Source organism: Rattus norvegicus, chromosome 6 (assembly GCF_036323735.1).
Source record: "Rattus norvegicus strain BN/NHsdMcwi chromosome 6, GRCr8, whole genome shotgun sequence".
Classification (NCBI taxonomy): Eukaryota; Metazoa; Chordata; class Mammalia; order Rodentia; family Muridae; genus Rattus; species Rattus norvegicus.
The window spans coordinates 76306420-76326423 of NC_086024.1; the positions used below are offsets into that span (position 1 = coordinate 76306420).

Sequence of the window (20004 nt, forward strand, 5' to 3'; positions counted from 1 at the left end):
ATCTATGCTATCAAAACAATCCTAGATTCAAATATGGTATATTTCACATATTTTTATAAGTTTTAAGGCTTCTGAATGAGAAAAAGATTGGACTTCTAAAAGGTTGAGGTTGTTGGCTCTCATAACAATAGCTTTATGCTTGGAGCCACTCTGCCTAGGGAATGTAGTGATCTTACAAGCTTTCTGCTTAAATGTCAGTGTTTTTCCTGAATCAGTTTTCAGTTCCACTTAGTTGAGTGAAAGTGCTTATTGTCAAGTCCAGGGATCTGAGTCTGAGCCCCTTAACAGATATATTGGAAGGAAAAACTGACTCGTGAAAGTTGTTCTTAGACCTCCACACATATAAAATGAGAGAGAGAGAGAGAGAGAGAGAGAGAGAGAGAGAGAGAGAGAAATTAAAAACACACACAAAAATTAGTCAGTACTGTATGGGATTAGGGAAAAGAACCCATAAAATACCGTAAAGAAAAGTACTTGAACAATTGACAAAAACCCCTAATGATTATTATTTTATGTTCAAATGTATATCGATAAACAGTTAAGGAGAATATAGCATTGTTTTTATTTTGTTTTTATGCAGATATGTATGGATAACAGGATTACCTTTGGCGCAGTATGGAATTACCATACATATGTCAAGCCTTCCATTTTCTCTGATGCGTCAGAGTTGTATGTGACAATTCCATAAGACACATGAGAATGGCACCACTGCAACAATCATGTCCAACTAACAGTCTCCACTTTTCATATTTGTCCAAACTCTTCTTTCAGATCCAGGCTTCTCTGTATGCTTTTCACTTGATATGTTACAGCATTTCTAGAAGTCGGAGGCTTTGATTAAAGTCAGACTGCATTATTTTTAATCCTAAAGAAAGTGTCTGATCTGTCAAATGACGTCTGTAGGTCTGTGTCAGTAAGCCCATCCCAGAAGACCTTTTAACCCTTACCTTAGAGATACAAACTGCACCTGACTTTGCACTTAGGAGTATATTGGTCTTTCATTGACCCAGGGTTGTACAAGCCAAAGCTTTAAACTTTCTACTTAATCATAAAAACAAGTCTTTTAATGTTTTTATTTGTTATTGTTAGTGGATGTCTGTTTATGGTGTGCATGTGTTGGGGGTGGGGTAGGCTTATGCCAAGGCCTGGATGTGAATGTCAGAGGAAGGCTTTGGGAATGGGTTCTCTGTTTTCACCAAGGGTGGCTGCTAAGCCATCACACCAGCCACCAAATAAGTCTTTCATGGCATAAAAGGATTCTTGATTGAGACATTATCTCAAGACTTGCAACATCAGAATATTAAATTACATTTTGTTTTTATATCTGAACTTATTACAAGATGTCTTCTCCTTGGAGAAGCTTTATTGATGATCCAATCTAAAGTATCACCTATTTTCTTCTACAGTTCTTGTCACGTGATAATTTTGTGTTTGCATCTATTTCCAGCCTCTTCCGTCCACACACAGAAAATTAGAATGTAAATTATATGAAAGCAAACGTGGGCACCTTGCACACTGCTGTATTTATCACTGAGAAAAGCACTTGGCACACAGAGGCGCCTCAGAAGTTCACTGATGGGTGGGTGGCTTGAAAACTTAGTAATTATCATCATCATCATACCATTCATTAACTCCTAGATTTTAAAAACTGTGATTCTCAACTTTTCCTCTCTAATGCTAAACCTCTCCTTCACCTTCCAACATTCAGAAGCCTCATCCTAGTCCTGTGAATCCTAGTTGGTCTCTTCCAGCCAATGGTGATCTTTCTTGTTCCCCAGGCCAAATGCCAGCATTGAGTGATGAGACAGTACACAGGAGTCACGGCCTCACCAGCCTTACAACGTCTTGACGCATTAGGCATTATCAGAAACCTTTGCCTTGTACTTATATCCCTTCCTTTGAAGAACCAGCCATATCCTAAGCTATTATAAGCTCCCAGGAGGTAGTGCATCTTGTTACACACCTGGCATCCTCCAATGTTAATCCTCTAATGGACAGTACAGTGCTTGGCACATAACTGACACCCATCAAGCGCTTGCTGCTGTAATAGAGTCATTCACACAGCCTTTGCCAAACTTGGCTCCCTGATAATGATCTAGAATCAAGCGGCCAAAAGCCCCTTCTGCAGCCGAGATCACTGCTGTAGGTTTAAATCGGAATTTAGCACTTACAGTTCTAAAAATAACCTTCTCACGAGGCGTCTCTAATTTGTAAAGTTTAATATGTTTTGTGTATAATAGTATTTTCAAACTCTAGGCTGCAGCCGGTTGTGGGGCTTTGTTAAGCTGACACTCGCTGAACCTCTCCCCAGAATCCCAGGTTCATAAGCACGTGGATGACAGCAAAGAATCCGCAGGCTAGTTTCATTTTATTTTTTTCCCTTGAGATGCTAGCTTTGTTTGATTTCCATCCACGAGGTGCAGTCTAACCCTGGAGTCCCAGCTACGCTGCAATTTATTATTTATTGAGGCTGACCCTAAACCTACTCTCCCTTGCCTCACCCTCCTGACTATTAGGGATTGTATGCAGGGAAGAACTTGCGCTTCTAAGTTCCTGCATGAGGCAAATGCTCCTGGATCTGGGGATTACGCTCTGAAGACTTGTGTTCCAGAAAACACTACATAGAGCAAATAGGAGGAAAATTACCACCCCGTGAAGTCAAAATGGTAACATGTATGGGACCCAAAACCTAAAAAAATAACACAGGCAGAAGTAAAGGAAATTGTCAAAAGGGGATCTTCTCTCCTGGGTGCCATTTAACCTGCCTGTGTATGGCTGTCGTTTTACCATTCTGTTGCTTCATTCACACTGGGCTGAAGGCAGCCACATGTCATATATGCAGATCATTCCCTCGCTCCTGAGCGTGTCACATACAAAACATACCATATTTTGTTACACTGTTGGTCAGTAGAGAAGGCAAAGTGCTGTCTGCCTTTATAAACAGCGCTGACTGCTTCATAGCTCTTTGCTCTAACCGATGATCTAGCATCCCAGTACGTACCTCATGTTGGCCTAACTAGTAGCATTAACACACTGAACAAAAATTTACGTGAGCGACACCAGAGATGACATTCTTTAGGTTCCCCCAGTGGCATTTGCTTCTCTGTGTTCAGTACACTTAGTCTGGGCACCTTTTAGACTCTCCTTTTCTTCTTCTTTCTCTCATTTCCTTAGTGAGCCTACATTTTAATATGAGTTCCTTGTCACAGTGCATGATCTTCCAGTGTACGCTTGTTTTCATCCATTTGCATTTCGTGGGATAGAGAATACTTGTCTGACATCAAGAAGGGGTACACAAGTAAATAAATGTTTCTTTTTATGTGGTATGTTTTCATTTGAGCAAATGTTTAACACAGTGAGAATGGAGCGGTGGCATTGAGCCCCTTCCCTCCAAAGCTGCTAAGAGTCTAGAGCCAATGAAGAAGAATGTCGGTGTAGGCCTGGTGGAGAATGGTAATAGAGCGCTGCTTACCCTCTGTGAGGCTCTGGGTTCAATTCCCAGCCCCGCAGAAGGAAAAGGTTTTGTTGTTGTTGTTTTAATAAACTATTATTTGACTCACTAATATTAGTGATTTTGACATGAAAAGTTGGTTAACTCAGAAGATATAAAAAACCAAGCATTTCCTCCAAAAATCTTGTGTACTGCCATTGGTGAGTTGAAAATCAGATCGGCAGTTGGTGAATAAGAGGAAAGCTGCCATTCGCTTAGTTATAACTTCCTTATAATGTGGCCCAAAACAAACTCCTTCATCTGGCCCTCTTAAGGAAGAGGGGGTTACTTCTCAACCTTAAATCACAAAAGTCTGATTTATTCTTCTTATTCTTATTAATTATTATTTTAGCTTTTCATGTTTACTGCAAATATACCTTTTTAGAAACAATACAAAACTTGGTAGAAATTTTGCAAAAATAAAGAAGAGAGATAGGAATTTGAGAGCAGCTTACCAGTCTGTAACCTGACAGTCCTGCTGAGAGGTGACAGTAAGGTACCAATGAGGATGGGTTGGTGCAAGAGTAAAGCGTTTGGAATCTCTTTGTCAGACATATTGGAAATCACTTTTCAAAGCTGCTTTCCCGGCCTCTTCTTACTCTAATCTTCACGAAGGTGGTGAGGCTGTGCGACCTCATTAGAACGTGCTTCAGAGTTGGGGAAATTGCAGCACTGACAAGCTCTCCACACAGTTCTGTGGCCTCTCACCTTCCTGAGCTATGATATCACTTTATCCCCCCAACACAGTAAGCACCCCTTACCATCTGAGGCTGCTAGCTTGCGTTCCACTCTAACAGGTCTCGGGGCTCTCTTCCCCATCACTACCATCACTCCTCTTGGACCACCTGGTTCCTGCCATTTCCTTAAAGGTGCATGAACTCCCAGTAGCAACCTGCTTGCACACACTTCATTTTGTTTCTGTCTTTCTGTCTGTCTGCCCCCCACCATGTGCGTGTGTGTCTCTCACTCTATCTCTGTCAGTCTGTCTGTGTCTGTCTTTGTGTCTCTGTATCTCTGTCTCTGTCTGTCTCTGTCTCTCTGTCTCTCTGTCTCTCTCTCTGTCACACACACACACACACACACACACACACACACACACACACACAGAATCATACTTACTTATGTACTTTATCTCTACTAGACTCTCAACTCCTTGACAGAAGGAGTAGTGACTTGGCCATTGTGCCCTCCTCCATCAAGAGGTTCAGAAAGTGGAATATACATTACAGGTTTGAGGAGGTCTTAGAAGAATGCTTGTCTTGTTTTGTGCCTTAATTACTTAGCTTTACTTTCTGTTTTCAAAGTATATTTCTTTAAAAGCCAAGGCAAAAGATAATAATAATCATTTGTCCCCATTAGTTATATTTAACATTTCTCAGTACATATGGAGAATGTGTATCTCAAGTTAGAAAAAAATGTAGAGTAAGGATTCTAAAGAATGTTGCCAACAAACTACTGATTTTATTTAGTATGTGTGAATTATAAATAAATACATTTTGATGGTTGTCAGGGTAACACATTTATGTAGGGGAATGTTATCAACTGTATCTAGGTATAAAGGAATAATGAAAAAAATGTTAGGTATAAAAAGTCTATTTTCCTTCTCTTTTTGAACAGTTCACACAGAAAAAATTCTAATCTACAATGTACATTAAACCCTTTAGATATTTAAAGTGAAAACTACAGAATTCTGAAAGTGAAAAAAAATCAGATTGTAATGTTAACACTACCTGATTTTGTAGTTTAAAATTTTAGAACATTACTAGTATGTCGGCTGTGGCGTGTGTGTGTGTGTGTGTGTGTGTGTGTGTGTGTGTGTGTGTGTGTGTATTGAGAGTGCACATCAACATGAGGGTATGTGCACTCGTGTACTTGCCCTAGAAAACCAGAAGAGGACATCAGGCTCTCTGCCCTAATTCCTTGAGGCAAGTTCTCTCTCTCTGAACCCAAATGCTGCTTCAGCTAGGCTGGCTGGCAAGTGAACTGCCTGTCAGAAACTCCCTGTCTCTACATTCCAGTGTTTGCGTGCGTGCGTGCATGCGAAGGTAGTTACAGGTCCATGTAGCCATACCTTACCTATAACTGGATGGTAGGGATTTGAACTCAGGATTTGGATCTTGCAAAGCAAAGGCTCTGGCTCCTCTCCTCGCCCTTGCTTTTGTAGTTTAAAGGGAAATGTGTTTATTATAATTTGCTTGCATTAAGATGTAGATGTGGCTTCACTAGATTTGTAGATATTCAATATGTTCTCAACATGGTCAGAACATCATGGTCAATAGTCTTCATGACAATTTATTACATCCTCAAATACCATATTGAGGTCTTTGGGAGGTGCACGAAACCCATCTGAGCTGCTTTGCACACGTGGCTTGAGCTAACACCATGCACACATTTAATGCCATTCATTGTGATTTTTTTCCTTCAACTAAAACTTATGAGACCTTTTTTTGGCTTAAAGATCTACAGTTTATTATATTTATTGTTACTTTATTTATATTATATTTATTTATATTCTAAGGTTTGCAGAATCCAATTTCAAAAAACATCTCCTTTTTTTTAAATCCCTTTTCTTAAAAACATCCATGGATCAAACCCCTAAGTCATTAATACTCACATCTGTAGGACTCATTTGAACCAATTTCAATTGGCTATAATCATGCTATTTTCTTTTATTATTCAATATTGAGCAAAAAAAATGGTAGGTATCAGGTGGACTTCATCGTGTAGATGAGTTAACAGCTGTCAGTAAGACAGAAAGTTGAAGTGAGTGTGTGCACATGTGTGTGTGCTTCACGGTGGGGAGGGTCTGGGAGCTGAGGAAGTAGCTGGGAGAGCTGCCGGAGGAGAGGGAAACAGTATTATTGCTTTCCTAGGCTCTGAGTTTATCTTTGCTTGTCGAGGGGTTTCCTCTCCTCAGCACCGAACTGGTGAATAGCACTGGTAAAGGAATTTGTCAGACCCGAGGTGGTATCAGGAGTTATGTAGGAAAATAGTAGCACGCCATAGGAAAATAAATAAGGAGTAGTTCAGGAAACCCAACTGAAACAGCTGCACTGGTAAGATGTGAATAATAAAATTCCTAGTCATATTTTGCCATAAACAGGGGTTTGGGAATTTGTCATTCACCTTATTTAAAATTCAGAAATATTAAAGGTACAGGTTCTCTCATTACAGAAATAATAGAATTCCAGCTATTACTGAGTTAGGGTCATTTAAATGGATATAGCATGCATTATAACCGTAAGTGGAACATCTGTATCAAATGTCCACCTGCTGATGGACTACTCCTGCTCGCGCACAATTCAGTGAACAGCACTTAATCATTTTAAGACTTCTTCTAATGAAGCCTTATCTAGATTAACATTTTAAGCACAAATACTTTCAGGCATTAAAACCCTCACACTAAATGAAATTGCATTGTCTTGTTTACCCTTGTTGATTAATAAGCAATCTGTTAACTGTTAGAACAGTCCAATTGTGGCAGTAGAGGGAGATTAGTAATTCAGCGAGTTTGGGTATAATCATCATTTCTCCTGAAGGCTTTGAATTAGAATATCACTTACACACTATCCGTAGGCGAGGAAAGGATATAATATTTTTAGACATGTGTACCCACTATTTTGCTTCAATTGTTCAGCTTACGGTCAGTGCAGCAATACAAATGCTTCTGGGGGGCAGAATGCTATTTTGATGCATGCATATACTTTTTAAATAGTGTGAGTGTCTATTAAAAGAAACAGCAAACAGCTAACTGTGCAGTCATAATCCAGTATCTTGATTTCTGTTTTAAGAACACTATTGCTTTGTTAATCAAGCATTGGGAGAGAAATATTGCCGGCCGTTTTTGTTTTTTTTTCCTAGATAATAGAGTTTACGTATGAAGATTCTTTGCAGTATTATTTATTTTTGCCAATGAAATACTGAACTTTTTCCCTCCAAAGAATCTTAGATGTAGAAGAATGACTACATTTGGGGGGCTGATTTTCTAATTCTTGTTGTGTCGCCTTTGACCTTGGAACAACATCCTTCAGTTTGTTTGACTGGAATTCATAGAACCTAAATGACTTTTTTTTTTTAACAATGTGAGAAACTGTTAAGACCACGGCATCAAGGCAAGATCTCCAGTCTGGAAAGATAAATCAGGGGGAAGGGGACGAGGACTCAGAAGTCCCTAAAATCTCCAGCATTCATCAGCTATGCACTGTAAGCCACCAATCTCAAGAAAACTGTAGGTCCTTCCTCATTTCCCTAGTGTTAGGAGCTGAGCATATTTTTGCAGTGTAAAATTAAGGTGGAAATAATCACCTCACGGTATCAGAAAGTCAGTCCTACGACCTCACACAAGCTGGTCTCTTTTTGCATTGCAGTCGCTCTGTCGTGAGATCAAGCAGCGGCGTCGAGGAGTGGCCTCCATTCTGAGGTTGTGCCAGCACCTTCTGGATGACCGGGACACGTGCAACCTGAACGCAGATCACCAGCCCATGCAGCTGATCATTGTAAACCTCGAGAGGCGGTGGGAGGCCATCGTCATGCAAGCTGTCCAGTGGCAAACACGGTTACAAAAGAAGATGGGGAAGGAATCCGTGAGTGTCTTCTCCCAGCAGAATCAGCTCTCTTGGGGTTCGGGCAATACACCCATCATATGCACTTCCTCGCAAACTCGAGGGGTGACTGTGCACTAACCCAAAGCTCTCTTCGCTGTAGCACAGTTGTTCACTTCACTGCCATGCATTTTCACGTATCTCATTGTCTTTGAAAAGAGTCACATGCCTATTTTGGCAAACCTTACCACTAAGGCAAGAAATTCTTTTATTTATTCCTTCATCAAACATATTCATGAAGCACACAATTCTCCAAGGGTATTTTGGTAGGAGGTATCTTAATGCCCTGAGTGTATGGAGCTGTGTGTATATTTTGTGAGCAGTTCCATTGCTGAATATCTATTGTTTATCTTTCCCTTTAATGAGGAGATGACACCATCTGCACACCTGTCCCCACTGGTCCTGCTTCGAGTGTCTGCTGATAGATTACTGAGAGCTGTCAAGTTTCTTCCTAGAGTTTAACGCAGCCTTCATAGTAGGGGGTGGCGATTCCCATTAACAATTTGCCAGACTTGAGAGTGCAGGCTTAAGCAGTTACTGAGAGAAAGCAACATGTAAAAGTAGGAGTTGTTCTATTATAATATAGAATACACATTTTCTCTGAAAGCCTGCACATTCTTAGGAAAAATAGTCATTAAAAAGGATATTTTTCTGAAATGACCTTGACATCGTGTTTATTAGTTGTAGGGCCAATTTTCACATTTGACTTACATAAATGAAATACATATATAGTGTGGGGTGATATATATGCGTGTGTGTGTGTGTGTGTGTGTGTGTGTGTGTGTGTGTGTGTGTGTGTATTTCATCTTGACATGGAAAGGTCAGACTGAAAAGGAGGGAAAGCAATATAAAAATCTTGTCATTGAAAATAGTTTCACATACAAATTCCATTCTTAACAAAGCCATAGGATTTATTTTCTGTATGCTTTATGTTGAGGACTTGGGGCGGGAAGACAGTAAATCATTTGACCTACCCATCCTCCCCTTTTGCCTTTGTGGCTGTGCTGAGTCTAGGAGATAATTTGTCTTGACGGTTCTGTTCAATTGATCTTAGCTGAAGTTGAATTTCTTAAGTCTTCCAAGTTATTATCAGTAACCAGAGTCAACATGATGTGATGCATTTTCTTGAAGTGATGTTCTCATTGTGAGACTGTTTAACTAACATCTCTCTTCCCTGCCCACCTACCTCCTCCCTCCCTCCTTCCCTCCCTTTCCCTCCCTTCCCCCTTCCCTCCCCCTCCCCCTTCCTCTTCTTGTTGATAATGTTTGTAAAGGCGAAAGAGGTTGTTATCCTTTCCTCTACTTTGCAATGATGATGATATGGCTTAATTAAGCACCAGTGGCATTTTAGACTATTCAACTGGTTGAGCAAAGACAAATAAGTGTCTTTCAGGATTTATTTGAATCATATGATTAGGAACACTGGTTTGAGCTATACTCACTATATGTAGGAAATAGGTATTTGCTTGTGTGTGGGGTATGAAGGTGTAGCCACAAGTGCCTTTGAGTGTGATATAGGAGGGTTTGTGCATAGGCATGTGTATATGCCAGTGAGCATGTTCCCCTGGGGAGGCCAGAGAAGGACATGTCCTATTCTGTCACTCTTATGCCCTTGATACAGAATCTCACAGAGTGTGTAGCTAAGCTGACTACCAGCAAGTCCTAAGGATCCCTTCTCTTTCCACTCCTCACAGCACTGGAGTTAGAGGCACGCCTCATTTTCCGTGTGTGCTGGGGATCTGAACTCGGGTCCCGTCGCTTGCACAAAAAGCATCTTACTTGCCAAGGCATCTCCCCATGCTCTGGATAGTTTTACCTACATCCATGGGAAAGGCAGGCTGCTTCTCGGAAGCTTAGCTGCCAGAGAGAGGCGAGGAAGAGCCTCTCCCACTTGGGTGATTCGGAATGATGAAGGTAGTAAATGAGAATCTTTACAGTAAAATAGGCTGAACATCACCCCAGGAAGGGTGTGGAAAGGTGGTGGGTGGCCCAGGCTGACAATGCAGTCACCCTGGAGATGAGTCTCTGGGCAGCCTTCTATTTTCCAAGACAGGGTTTCTGAATGTAGTCCTGGCTGTTCTGGAACTTAATCTGTACACCAGGCTGGCTTTTAACCCAGAGATCTGCCTGCCTCTACCCCCCAAGTTCTGGGATTAAAGGAGTGCCCCAGCACCACTGGGCCTCTGAACGTATTCATAGAAAGCCATCTTGATTAGGTTAACTGAGGTGGGAAGACCTATCCACTGTGGGTGGAACCATTCTCTAGGCTGGAATAAAGTGAGCTGAGCACTAGCATTGCTCTGTGCTTCTTGGCGTTGGACACAATGGGATCATCTACCTCGTGCTCCTACTGCCATGACTCCCCTGTTTTCCAAGCTGTACTCTCTAACCATGGTTTTTTCCTGGTTACAGGCAGACATGATCAGGTTGATAAGAACCAGTGCTGGGACAGTATCTAGAGGAGGAATGAGGGGTGTGTTCAAGGAGAGTAACTGCCAGCCTTTTGTCAGGAGGATGACAGCGACATCAGTGGATGTCGGGAGATGGAAAAGGTGTAGATGTAGATGAAGCGGCAATGTAAGAAAATAACCTAGACTTTCCTAACAGAGCAAGGGACATCCAGAAAGGAAAAGAAACATAAGTTCTAAATATCCGCGGGGAAAGCAGTCATCGCCAGCGTACTTATACTTCTAGAAATGTTAAGGGGAAGCCATCAGCCAAGCAAAACTTACATCCAATAGAAACCTGGATGCGCACAGGGGAATAAAGAACATGGAAATGATAACTGTGAGTAAATGAGAAGCGCTTTCCCTATTATTTCAATCTCTTTAAGTGTTAATAGACTGTTTAAATCAAGATAATAGCAGCGCATGCTACGATTTATAGCACGGAGGATAGAATGTACAACAACAGTATCACAAAGGCCAGGAAGCGGAACTGCCAGGGCGCTTTGTACCATTTTTATTTCATGTGAGATACTGAAGCATCCTTTAAAGGGAGCCCGCGATAGGATCAAATGGGAATGTGGCTGCTACGCCTTAAAAACACAGCAAAATGAAAAGCCAGAGCAAGACACACAAAAAGAAAGGAAGCAAGATCATTTTTTTAAATCCCCATTTAAAGAAGAAAAAGAAAATAAGAAACAGATGTAATAAGGTTTTTTTTAAAGGCAAGATGAAGATTTAAAGTGGCTGCATCAATAATCCTAGTGAATGAAACAGACTGAAAACAAAAGAAAGTAATTGTCAAATTGGGTAAACCCAACTGCACATTGCCTACCCAGGAGCAGTGGCGTGAGTATATTAATACTAAGTGAAGTAGATTCCAGGGCAGCGAAATCACAGTGGATAAAGAAGGGCATGTCTTCACCATGGGAGTTCCAGTTTACCACAAGCACCAGACGTTTCTAGGTGTCTAATGTCTAGGACAGCTTACAAATATACCACACAGCAAACCTACATTACTGGGAAGAGGCAAAAAGCCAGAACATCAAACAGGGTTTCCAACAGTTTGTCTTAATAATGGATAGAGCTGAAAATCAGTATGAATGTGAGAAGGCATGAATGATAGCTGGAGACAGCATGACCCAACTGAACACTCCAGGTCTTAGGAAAATGGCAAGATGGCACAGACCAAAGCTGAACCCGTTCCTCACTGGCAGGAAGCTTAATGGCTGCACCTGTGGATCGGAGATAGAAGTTCTTGAAGTGTTTGAAAATGGAATTGCTGTTGAGCTCACAACCTCTGTTCTGGGTATGTGCCAACCCCTCATTAAGGAGTCAGTATACCCATGATCTTCACATGATCCACCATAGTCAAGGTGTGGAAACTGAGACGATTACTGGTGAAGGAAAATTATGATGTTTATATTCATCCCTTTACAAATGAGTGCATACCAAGCGTGTTTTTCTGTGATTGGGTGACCTCACTCAGAATGACATTTTCTAGTTCATTCCATTTGCCTATGAATTTCATGAAGTCATTGTTTTTGATAGCTGAGTAGTACTCCATTGTGTAGATGTACCAAATTTTTTAATCCATTCCTCTGTTGAAAGGCATCTGGGTTCTTTCCAGCTTCTGGCTATTATAAATAAGGCTGCTATGAACATAGTGGAGCATGTGTCTTTGTTGTGTGTTGGAGCATCTTTTGGGTATATGAAAAGGTACCCAAGAAAGGTATACCTGGGTCCTCAGGTAGTGTAGTGCCCAATTTTCTGAGGAACCTCCAGACTGATTTCCAGAGTGGTTGTACCAGTCTGCAATCCCACCAACAATGGAGGAATGTTCCTCTTTCTCCACACCCTCGCCAGCATCTACTGTCACCTGAGTTTTTGATCTTAGCCATTCTGAATGGTGTGAGGTGGAATCTCAGGGTTGTTTTGATTTGCATTTCCCTGATGACTAAAGATGTTGAACATTTCTTTAGCTGCTTTTTGGCTATTCGATAATCACTTGGTATGCACTCATTGATAAATGGATATTAGCCAAAAAGCTCGAATTACCCAAGATGCAGCCCACAGACCACAGGAAGCTCAAGAAGGATGACCAAAATGCGGATGCTCCCACTCCTTCTTAAAAGGGGGGAAAATATACATAGGAGGGGATAATGGAAGTAGAGTTTAGAGTAGTGACTCAAGGAATGGCCATTCAGAGCCTGACCCACACGTGGCCCATATATATACAGCCACCAAAACTAGATAGTGATGACACTAGAAAATGCATGCTGAAAGGGACCAGATATAGATCTCTCCTGAGAGACACATCCAGAGCATGTCCAATACAGAGGTCAATGCTAGCAGCAAACCACTGAACTGAGAATAGGACCCCCTTGGGGGGAATTAGAGGAAATATTGAAAGAGTTGAAGGAGCTGGCAACCCCATAAAAACAACAATGCCAACAACCAGAGCTTCCAGGGACTAAACCATTATCCAAAGACTATACATGGACTGACCCAGGGCTCCAACTGCATATGTAGCAGTGAATAGCCTTTTTGGGGCACCAGGGGAAGGGAAGCCCTTGGTCCTGTCAAGGTTGGACCCCCAGTGCAGAGGAGTATGGGGGCAATAAGAGGGATGTATAGGGGGAATACCCATATGGGGGAGGAGGAGGGGAGGGAATGGGGGATTATGGACAGGAAACCAGGAAGGGGAATAATGTTTGAAATGTAAATAAAGAAATATATCTAATAAAAATTTTAGGGGTTGGGGATTTAGCTCAGTGGTAGAGCGCTTGCCTAGCAAGCGCAAGGCCCTGGGTTTGGTCCCCAGCTCCGAAAAAAAAAAAGAAAAAAGAAAAAAATTTAAAGTATATATTTACATCCTTTATATGAAGATTCTGACATTTACAACAACATAGAAAACCCTAGAGGGTACTCTATGACGTTAAATAAGTGGACACCAAAGGAAAATGGTAGGCAATCTGATTTGTATGTGGAATCTTAGTGTAGAAACAGAGGGGAATGGTGGTTACCAGGGCAGGGGACAAGAAATACAGAGTTTCAGTTATGATAGAATGAATAATCTGGAGATGTAATATATAAAAGGATAGATGTAGTTGATAATATTGCCTTGCATACCAGACATGTGGTAAGAAGGTAAGTTTTAGATATTCTTACCACACACATATACAAAAGAAACCCTGAGATTATGGATATGTGAATTTTATTGACTGTAATATTCCCTTGGTTGTATGTCCACATATCAAAGCATGGTTATAATCTTATACACACACACACACACATACACACACACACACACACACACACACACACACACACACACCACACATAATTGGTAAGCATGTCCTCCAATAACAAGTTAACTTTATTTTTAAACTTATACAGAACATGTATCAAACCTCTTCTGAATCACAAACCAATTTTTAAAAGAATTTATATTACATAAGCATAACCAAGATATGGTAGACTAGCGTTGCCATGCTCACTTAACACAAAGTGTGATCCTTGTTTATCACAGAATTAGTTATGAAATACACTTGGACTTTTTTTCTTTTTCAAGTAAATATAAAGTAACATACTTAATGTTTCCGCCTTATCCTTGTTCCATGCTTGGAAGATCTTTGTGGACAATCCCTTTCTTGGTTTTCCAATTCAATGGTACACCTGTTTGGAGATAACAGGCCAAATCATGATAGAAACAAAGCCAGAATTTTCTACAACTTGGAGCTCTCTGAGGATGTAATTTCAGAAGACAAAACCTGGAGGAGACCCAGTATCATTTCAGAATGGCCTGACAGGATGCTACATCATCATGACCACTGGCCACTTCCTGGTTTGCTCCAAGATTTTTTAGGAGAATGTTTGGGAGTTGATGGTGACCACTGAGGATACCGGCCTTGAATGGAGCACCACAGAATGAATGAACAGTCCTATATAGATCTTCCTACAAATGCCAATAGTATTCCCACTGGGAAACACTTTATTCTGCCAAAATTCAGACTACCCTTGTTTTCATGTTCATTCTGAGGACAGATGTCTTAAAATATCTCTCTGAAAGATATTTACTGTATCTTTGCTTAGCCTTGCTAAGGGATCCAAGGCTTTTTCTATAGTGCAACAAACTTTCTGTCCATAGAAGAGGTTATGAATTCTAGAGGGGCAAAGGCACGGGAGGAGTGGGAAGAGGGAGAAGAATGGTAGGAAAGTCTATAAATATAGTGTATTTGTGTAATGAAGTCTCAGAAATTAAAATCCGCTGAATGTTTAAAAGAAGAAGAGGAGGAGGGGAATCAGAGGGGGAGGAGGAGGGAGAGGAGGAAGGAGGGGAGGAAGAGGAGGTAGACTTGTCTTGCCAGGCGTGGTGGCATGAGCTATAATCCTAGCACTCCAGATGCAAAGCAGGAAAATGGAGAGTTTGAGGCCAGCCTGAGCTATATAGTTTATTCCAGGCCAGCCTGTGCTACTATGAGAACTTGTCTGGAAACCAAACAAAACAGAAACATAAGAGTAATGGAAGGCAGGAAGAAGTTTTTCGTTACTATTGATTTTCCTACTAGTTTTAATTTCTTCTGAGAGCCGTGGGTGGTTCTATTACTATTTTCTTAGGTAAAGTCATCACCAATAGTAAACAAACCACTCTTGCTTTTTAAACAAACATTTAGCAGAAATAATCTAGGGTCCTTTGAACTACCTTGCTGTGTGGAAGTGCCCCTTCAAGTTCTAAGTGGGTGGAAGGTTGAGGTTTTATCGTCACATGCACAGTTTTCTTCCTACCGCTCTGATCCTCCAAAGCTCTACTGAGAATCGAACTTTGCGTCCAGAAACACCTTACACATCTAATGGCCTTGAAAGTATACAACACATCTAGCCACATAATTGAAAATAATAAGGCCACGATAAATGGGATGGCCCCGGGGTAAAACACCCGAGGGATTCAATTGGTGTCACTTTGCATCAATGTCCATGCATCATGGTAATTGAGGTAACATAACCAATTACCACATTTTAATTAGAGTTCTAAGAACTTGAGGAAAATTGCAATGATGAGCCCACTCACTTTTTGAAAGGAAAGAAAGAATGAAATAATAGGAGAGGAACCTGACACATTGCATTGCTCAGGCTCCTTACCAGGGGAGACTATAGAAAGCTGTCTTCTTTTTTCTTTCTTTCTCTCCGAATACTTTCCCATTTGCACTGTATTATTACTGGTGAGACATTTTGAAAATAAGAACTTTTAATGCTATTTTGTATTACTTAGGTAATAGTGTCCTCACCCCCTGATCTAACTAATACTTTTACAATGTTATTAGTAAAATTCCTTATAGTACAACCTCAGTTTAGAATTTTGCTTTACCTAGCTGTCTTTCACACTGTAACCTGAAGAGCTGTCCTAAGTGGTAACATACTAATAAAGTACGCCTCTCTCTGACTCTGGTCACTAAACAAAAATAGACTTAGATTCTACCCCCAACCCCCATGAACAAAAATTAAATGCAGAAAGAATTACTGCATTTAGAAAATAAATTTGACTTCTGGCAATTATTTTTATAAGGCTAGAGTTTAAGTGAGAAACCTCCTGTAAAATTTTACTGCTGCTACATAATCAAGTAATTATGTAATTACTTGTACTTAATTGCTTACAAGAGAGATGGTTGTTAAAAGAAATCTTTATACATGTCAAAAACAGCTTCCTTCTTTAGAATATTTCTACCCAGGCTTCCAATATTAAAAAAGCCCTTTCACTAGCATTACCCTATAAATAATTGTATTCCATAAATCTCTCATTATTTTCTCTAAAGATATGAAAGTGCATCATACAGAAATCTACATGTCCTCTCTCTTGTTTCTACTTATGGTCAGAGAGGAGTAGGAAGAGAAGAATGGAGGAGGAAAAGCAAGAGTGGGGGGAAGAATGAAAGAAGGAAGAAATGATTTTAAATTGTAACTGAATGTTAAGTACCCATAATGTTAAGTTGAAGCACTTTCCATAGGCCGAGTGGGTTTCTCAAGGGAAACGGATTACCTCCAGGAGCATCACGAACAAATCCTGTGATTAAGAGTTTGACCGTTAGTTGTGTTGTTGTGGCAACCCCTTTCCTTTGCACACCTCCTTGTCTTCCTCTGGAAGGCAGAAAGGATACCGCTTGCATCTCCGTTATGTAAGGTTAAATGGATCCGTGTGGAAGGTGTCTCCAGCAGTTGTGAGCACGTAGCCAATCCATGGGATTGGCAGTTGGCATTTATCATTTTGCTCCAATCAAGTCTTTCTTTCAAAGTTGGCCTATTTATTCAGCACCCTGACTGACTGATGCCTGAGACAGTCACTACCATGGATGAAAATCTTTGTTGGAGTACCTCCCACTTTCTACAGAACAGAAACTAAAGTAACCTGTTGTACAATTGGTCTCGAGAACAGCCCTGGAGGCATTTTGCCCATACACATGAGTATACATCTCTTTGTAGTGGCCAGACCCTGCCACCGTGTGTCTTGTCTGAGTTCATAGATCTGAAGTATGTAAGTACACATGTCGTATGTAACCTATAGCTTCTTTGTCACTGCTTTTCTGTTAAGCTTTTCTTGGCAGTAATTAAGACCTTCTGCCACTGCCACAGCTACTGCTTGTGACTCTACCATAGGCACATTACATTATGTGGTTTAGCACATATTGGCCTCCAGCACCAAAAGGGTCAGACCTCTGCCTCCAAACTGCCCTCTCTTTGTAGGCCCAAAAATTGAAAACCAAATGTTGTAATTGCCCATATAATAATAGCTCCCGCCACCTCCGAGATTGCTTCCATCATCACTGGCTCCATTAAAGCCATTCTCAATGTCACAACTGCTACGGGCACCACTACAGCCACCAGGGCCATGAAAAGTTCCTTCTGTGGCCAAAATTGTCATTGCCACCAAAGCTACCTCCATAATCACCGAACGTTCTGGAGCACGCTGACCTCTCTCACTGGATGAAGCACTAGTTAGCCATCTCCTGCTTCCAGCGGGCTTCTGTTAGGGACTTTAAAATTATTATTTAATCTCATTGATCCTTTAAAGGCTGTCTCTAGTCTAATGTAGTCCTTTAAATTTTTCTTGACTTATCTTACAGTTTTAAGTTTTTATTCATAGCATTTAAATTTGCTTACTAGTTTTACCCCATGTATACATGTTAGTGATTTCTCCATAGAAGGTTTTAGTACATTAATCATAGTTCCTTAGAACTATGGTAATTTTGGTAATTCTAAAATCTGTGTCATATTGAGTTTATTTTTGAGGCTTATCTCATTAGACTCTGACCTTGTAGCATGTCTTCTACAGTTTATGTTGTCTTTTAAAGATGGGCACTATGTGTAGAGCAATAAAAACAAAGTTAAATGGGCTCTTCGTGTGTCTATATTAATCTGGCTGGGAGTTGAGCTGTATCTCGCATGTCTACAGCTGTGGTCCTTTTGTTCACAGTTCTAAGTTCCTTACTGTTCTTGCTTTTGTCTCTCGTCTTATCATTGCTCTTCTCTCCAGGATTTCCTAAGAGTCTTCCTCAAGTATCTTTTATTACTTCCCGCTCTAACCCACTGTTACACTGGAGCCCTGTTGATGGACTTGACGAAGAGTGAGGGAGAAGATGCATTCTCAGGCTGATTGTAGTTTCTAAGTGTGTTTGGTTTTGGACTTATTGTCAGCTTCCCAGTGTTTCTTAGCTTGTCTACCTGTTTAGTTAAGATAGGAAGACTAGAGGAGTTGATGCCAGAAAATGGCCTTTTTCCTCCTGTAAGAATCCTGATGGTAGGCTAGCTTCCTTTCCGTGCTACTATGATTGTCTCTAAGTGGCCTCTCTAGTCTACTCAGCATGAATGTATGGCTTACATGGCTGAAATCCCATTGTGATTATTCTACCTCCTCATCTAAGCTATATTCCACCATGTTTAGAAATCAAAGTCCACAGCCTCCCAAGCCCCCACTGATAGATCCCACTGTAACTGCAGAAATGTTTTGTACCAGCACGTCTGTCCAGTTCTAAATACATGTTTTTAAATTGCCAAAAGATATGATCAAACAAGTCACAAATCAGTAAATAGTAAATAAACCATGCATGAGCATTTAACCTAACAAGCCAGGAAAGAAATGCAAAGTAACACTCTCAGTATCATCAACATATTTATCTTTTTAAGACTTTGTCTGCAGATAATCTGAGCTAATCCTGTGACAATATCCCCATGTGACCTGTAAATCCATGCCCAAAGTGGGAGTAATGTGAAGTTCTAAAATTATGTTTCCAGTAGACTTCTGAGAATATCTAAAATGATTAAGACTCACGCTCATCACGAGTATTTTATGATCTGGAAAGTTTGATACAGTTCAGAGACAGGATGTATGTACACTGCTGATTACATCATGCCTGCATATGGCAGTTCTGAATTTTAATGTCTTATGTATAATATGATTTATATGTCAGCGATCAAGTAAAATGTTTACGGGGTTATGTCAAAAATTTTATATTATTTTCCTTACATTTGTCTAGGTTTAAAAGAATTATTTTTGTATTTAGAATACATCATTTTAGAGGAGAATAGTTTCTCTAAAAATGTCCTGCCAAGCTCTCCAAACATTTCCCTCCCCAGTTTCAGTCTGAACGCTCTGGTCCACATTGATCTCTCCCCTTTCTTTATTCATCCTGCTCCGCCCGCCTTTCAAGTCCAGTTGCTCTTTTTATCTCATTCTTCTCTCTAGGCAACCTCACCCCACCCATAGCTTCAGGAACTCCAGACACACAAAGTCAGGACCACAACTCTCTAGAGATGTCCTCGGGGCATTTCAAACTTTGTCTGTTCAAAAGAAAAACCCTAATCTTTCCTGACAAACTGATCCTTCTCCAGTATAGATCTCAAGAAAAAACACAGTCAACTCTTCAATAGTGTAAAGGCAAAGAAGGGGTCCTCAGTCACTCTTCACTATGTCCTGGGCATCCAGCTGATGGGTTTACTGTATAAAGAGCCCTGTCCTCTGAGTGCACCATGCCACCAGAGGCCAAACTGAATGAACCTCTAGCCAAAGATTCGTTTGCATAGAGTACTCCCAGCACACAAAGCCAGCATTCAGTACACAGGAGTTGGGCTTGCTCTGAGCCGTACCACTTTCTCATATCGCCTGTGTTCCCTCCACTCTGAAGCCTGTGTAATCATTAAAAGTACTAATCTGATTACTTCTCTTTCTGTCCGGGTTTGCTTCTAGTTCAGTCTCTGCTCTCCCTGGAGGCCAGACCCCCCTGCCAAGCCTTCTAGTGCAGACCTCTCCCTCTGCACTCCCCAGCCGGAAGTCTGGTTCCTTCTGCCTTCAGGGTGCATCCAGTCCTCAGTTCCCTCCCAGAAAAGTCTTGTTATTCCCCGAACATTGACTATCATCCTACTGTCAGGAAAGTCTTTCCTGACCTGGAAAAACTGAACCTCCTCCCTGCATTGTATC

At 40.9% G+C, this 20004-nt stretch overlaps 1 protein-coding gene across 6 annotated transcripts in view; it reads left to right on the top strand.

The window, feature by feature from the left end:
• Akap6 (A-kinase anchoring protein 6) overlaps positions 1–20004 on the top strand; it is a 440318-nt gene that overhangs the window by 387070 nt on the left and 33244 nt on the right. For all 6 annotated transcript variants that reach the window (XM_017594343.3, XM_039112889.2, NM_022618.2 and 3 more), the window contains exon 12: positions 7858–8073. In XM_017594343.3, the coding sequence (XP_017449832.1) occupies positions 7858–8073 (216 nt within the window). The remainder of the gene's footprint in view (positions 1–7857; positions 8074–20004) is intronic.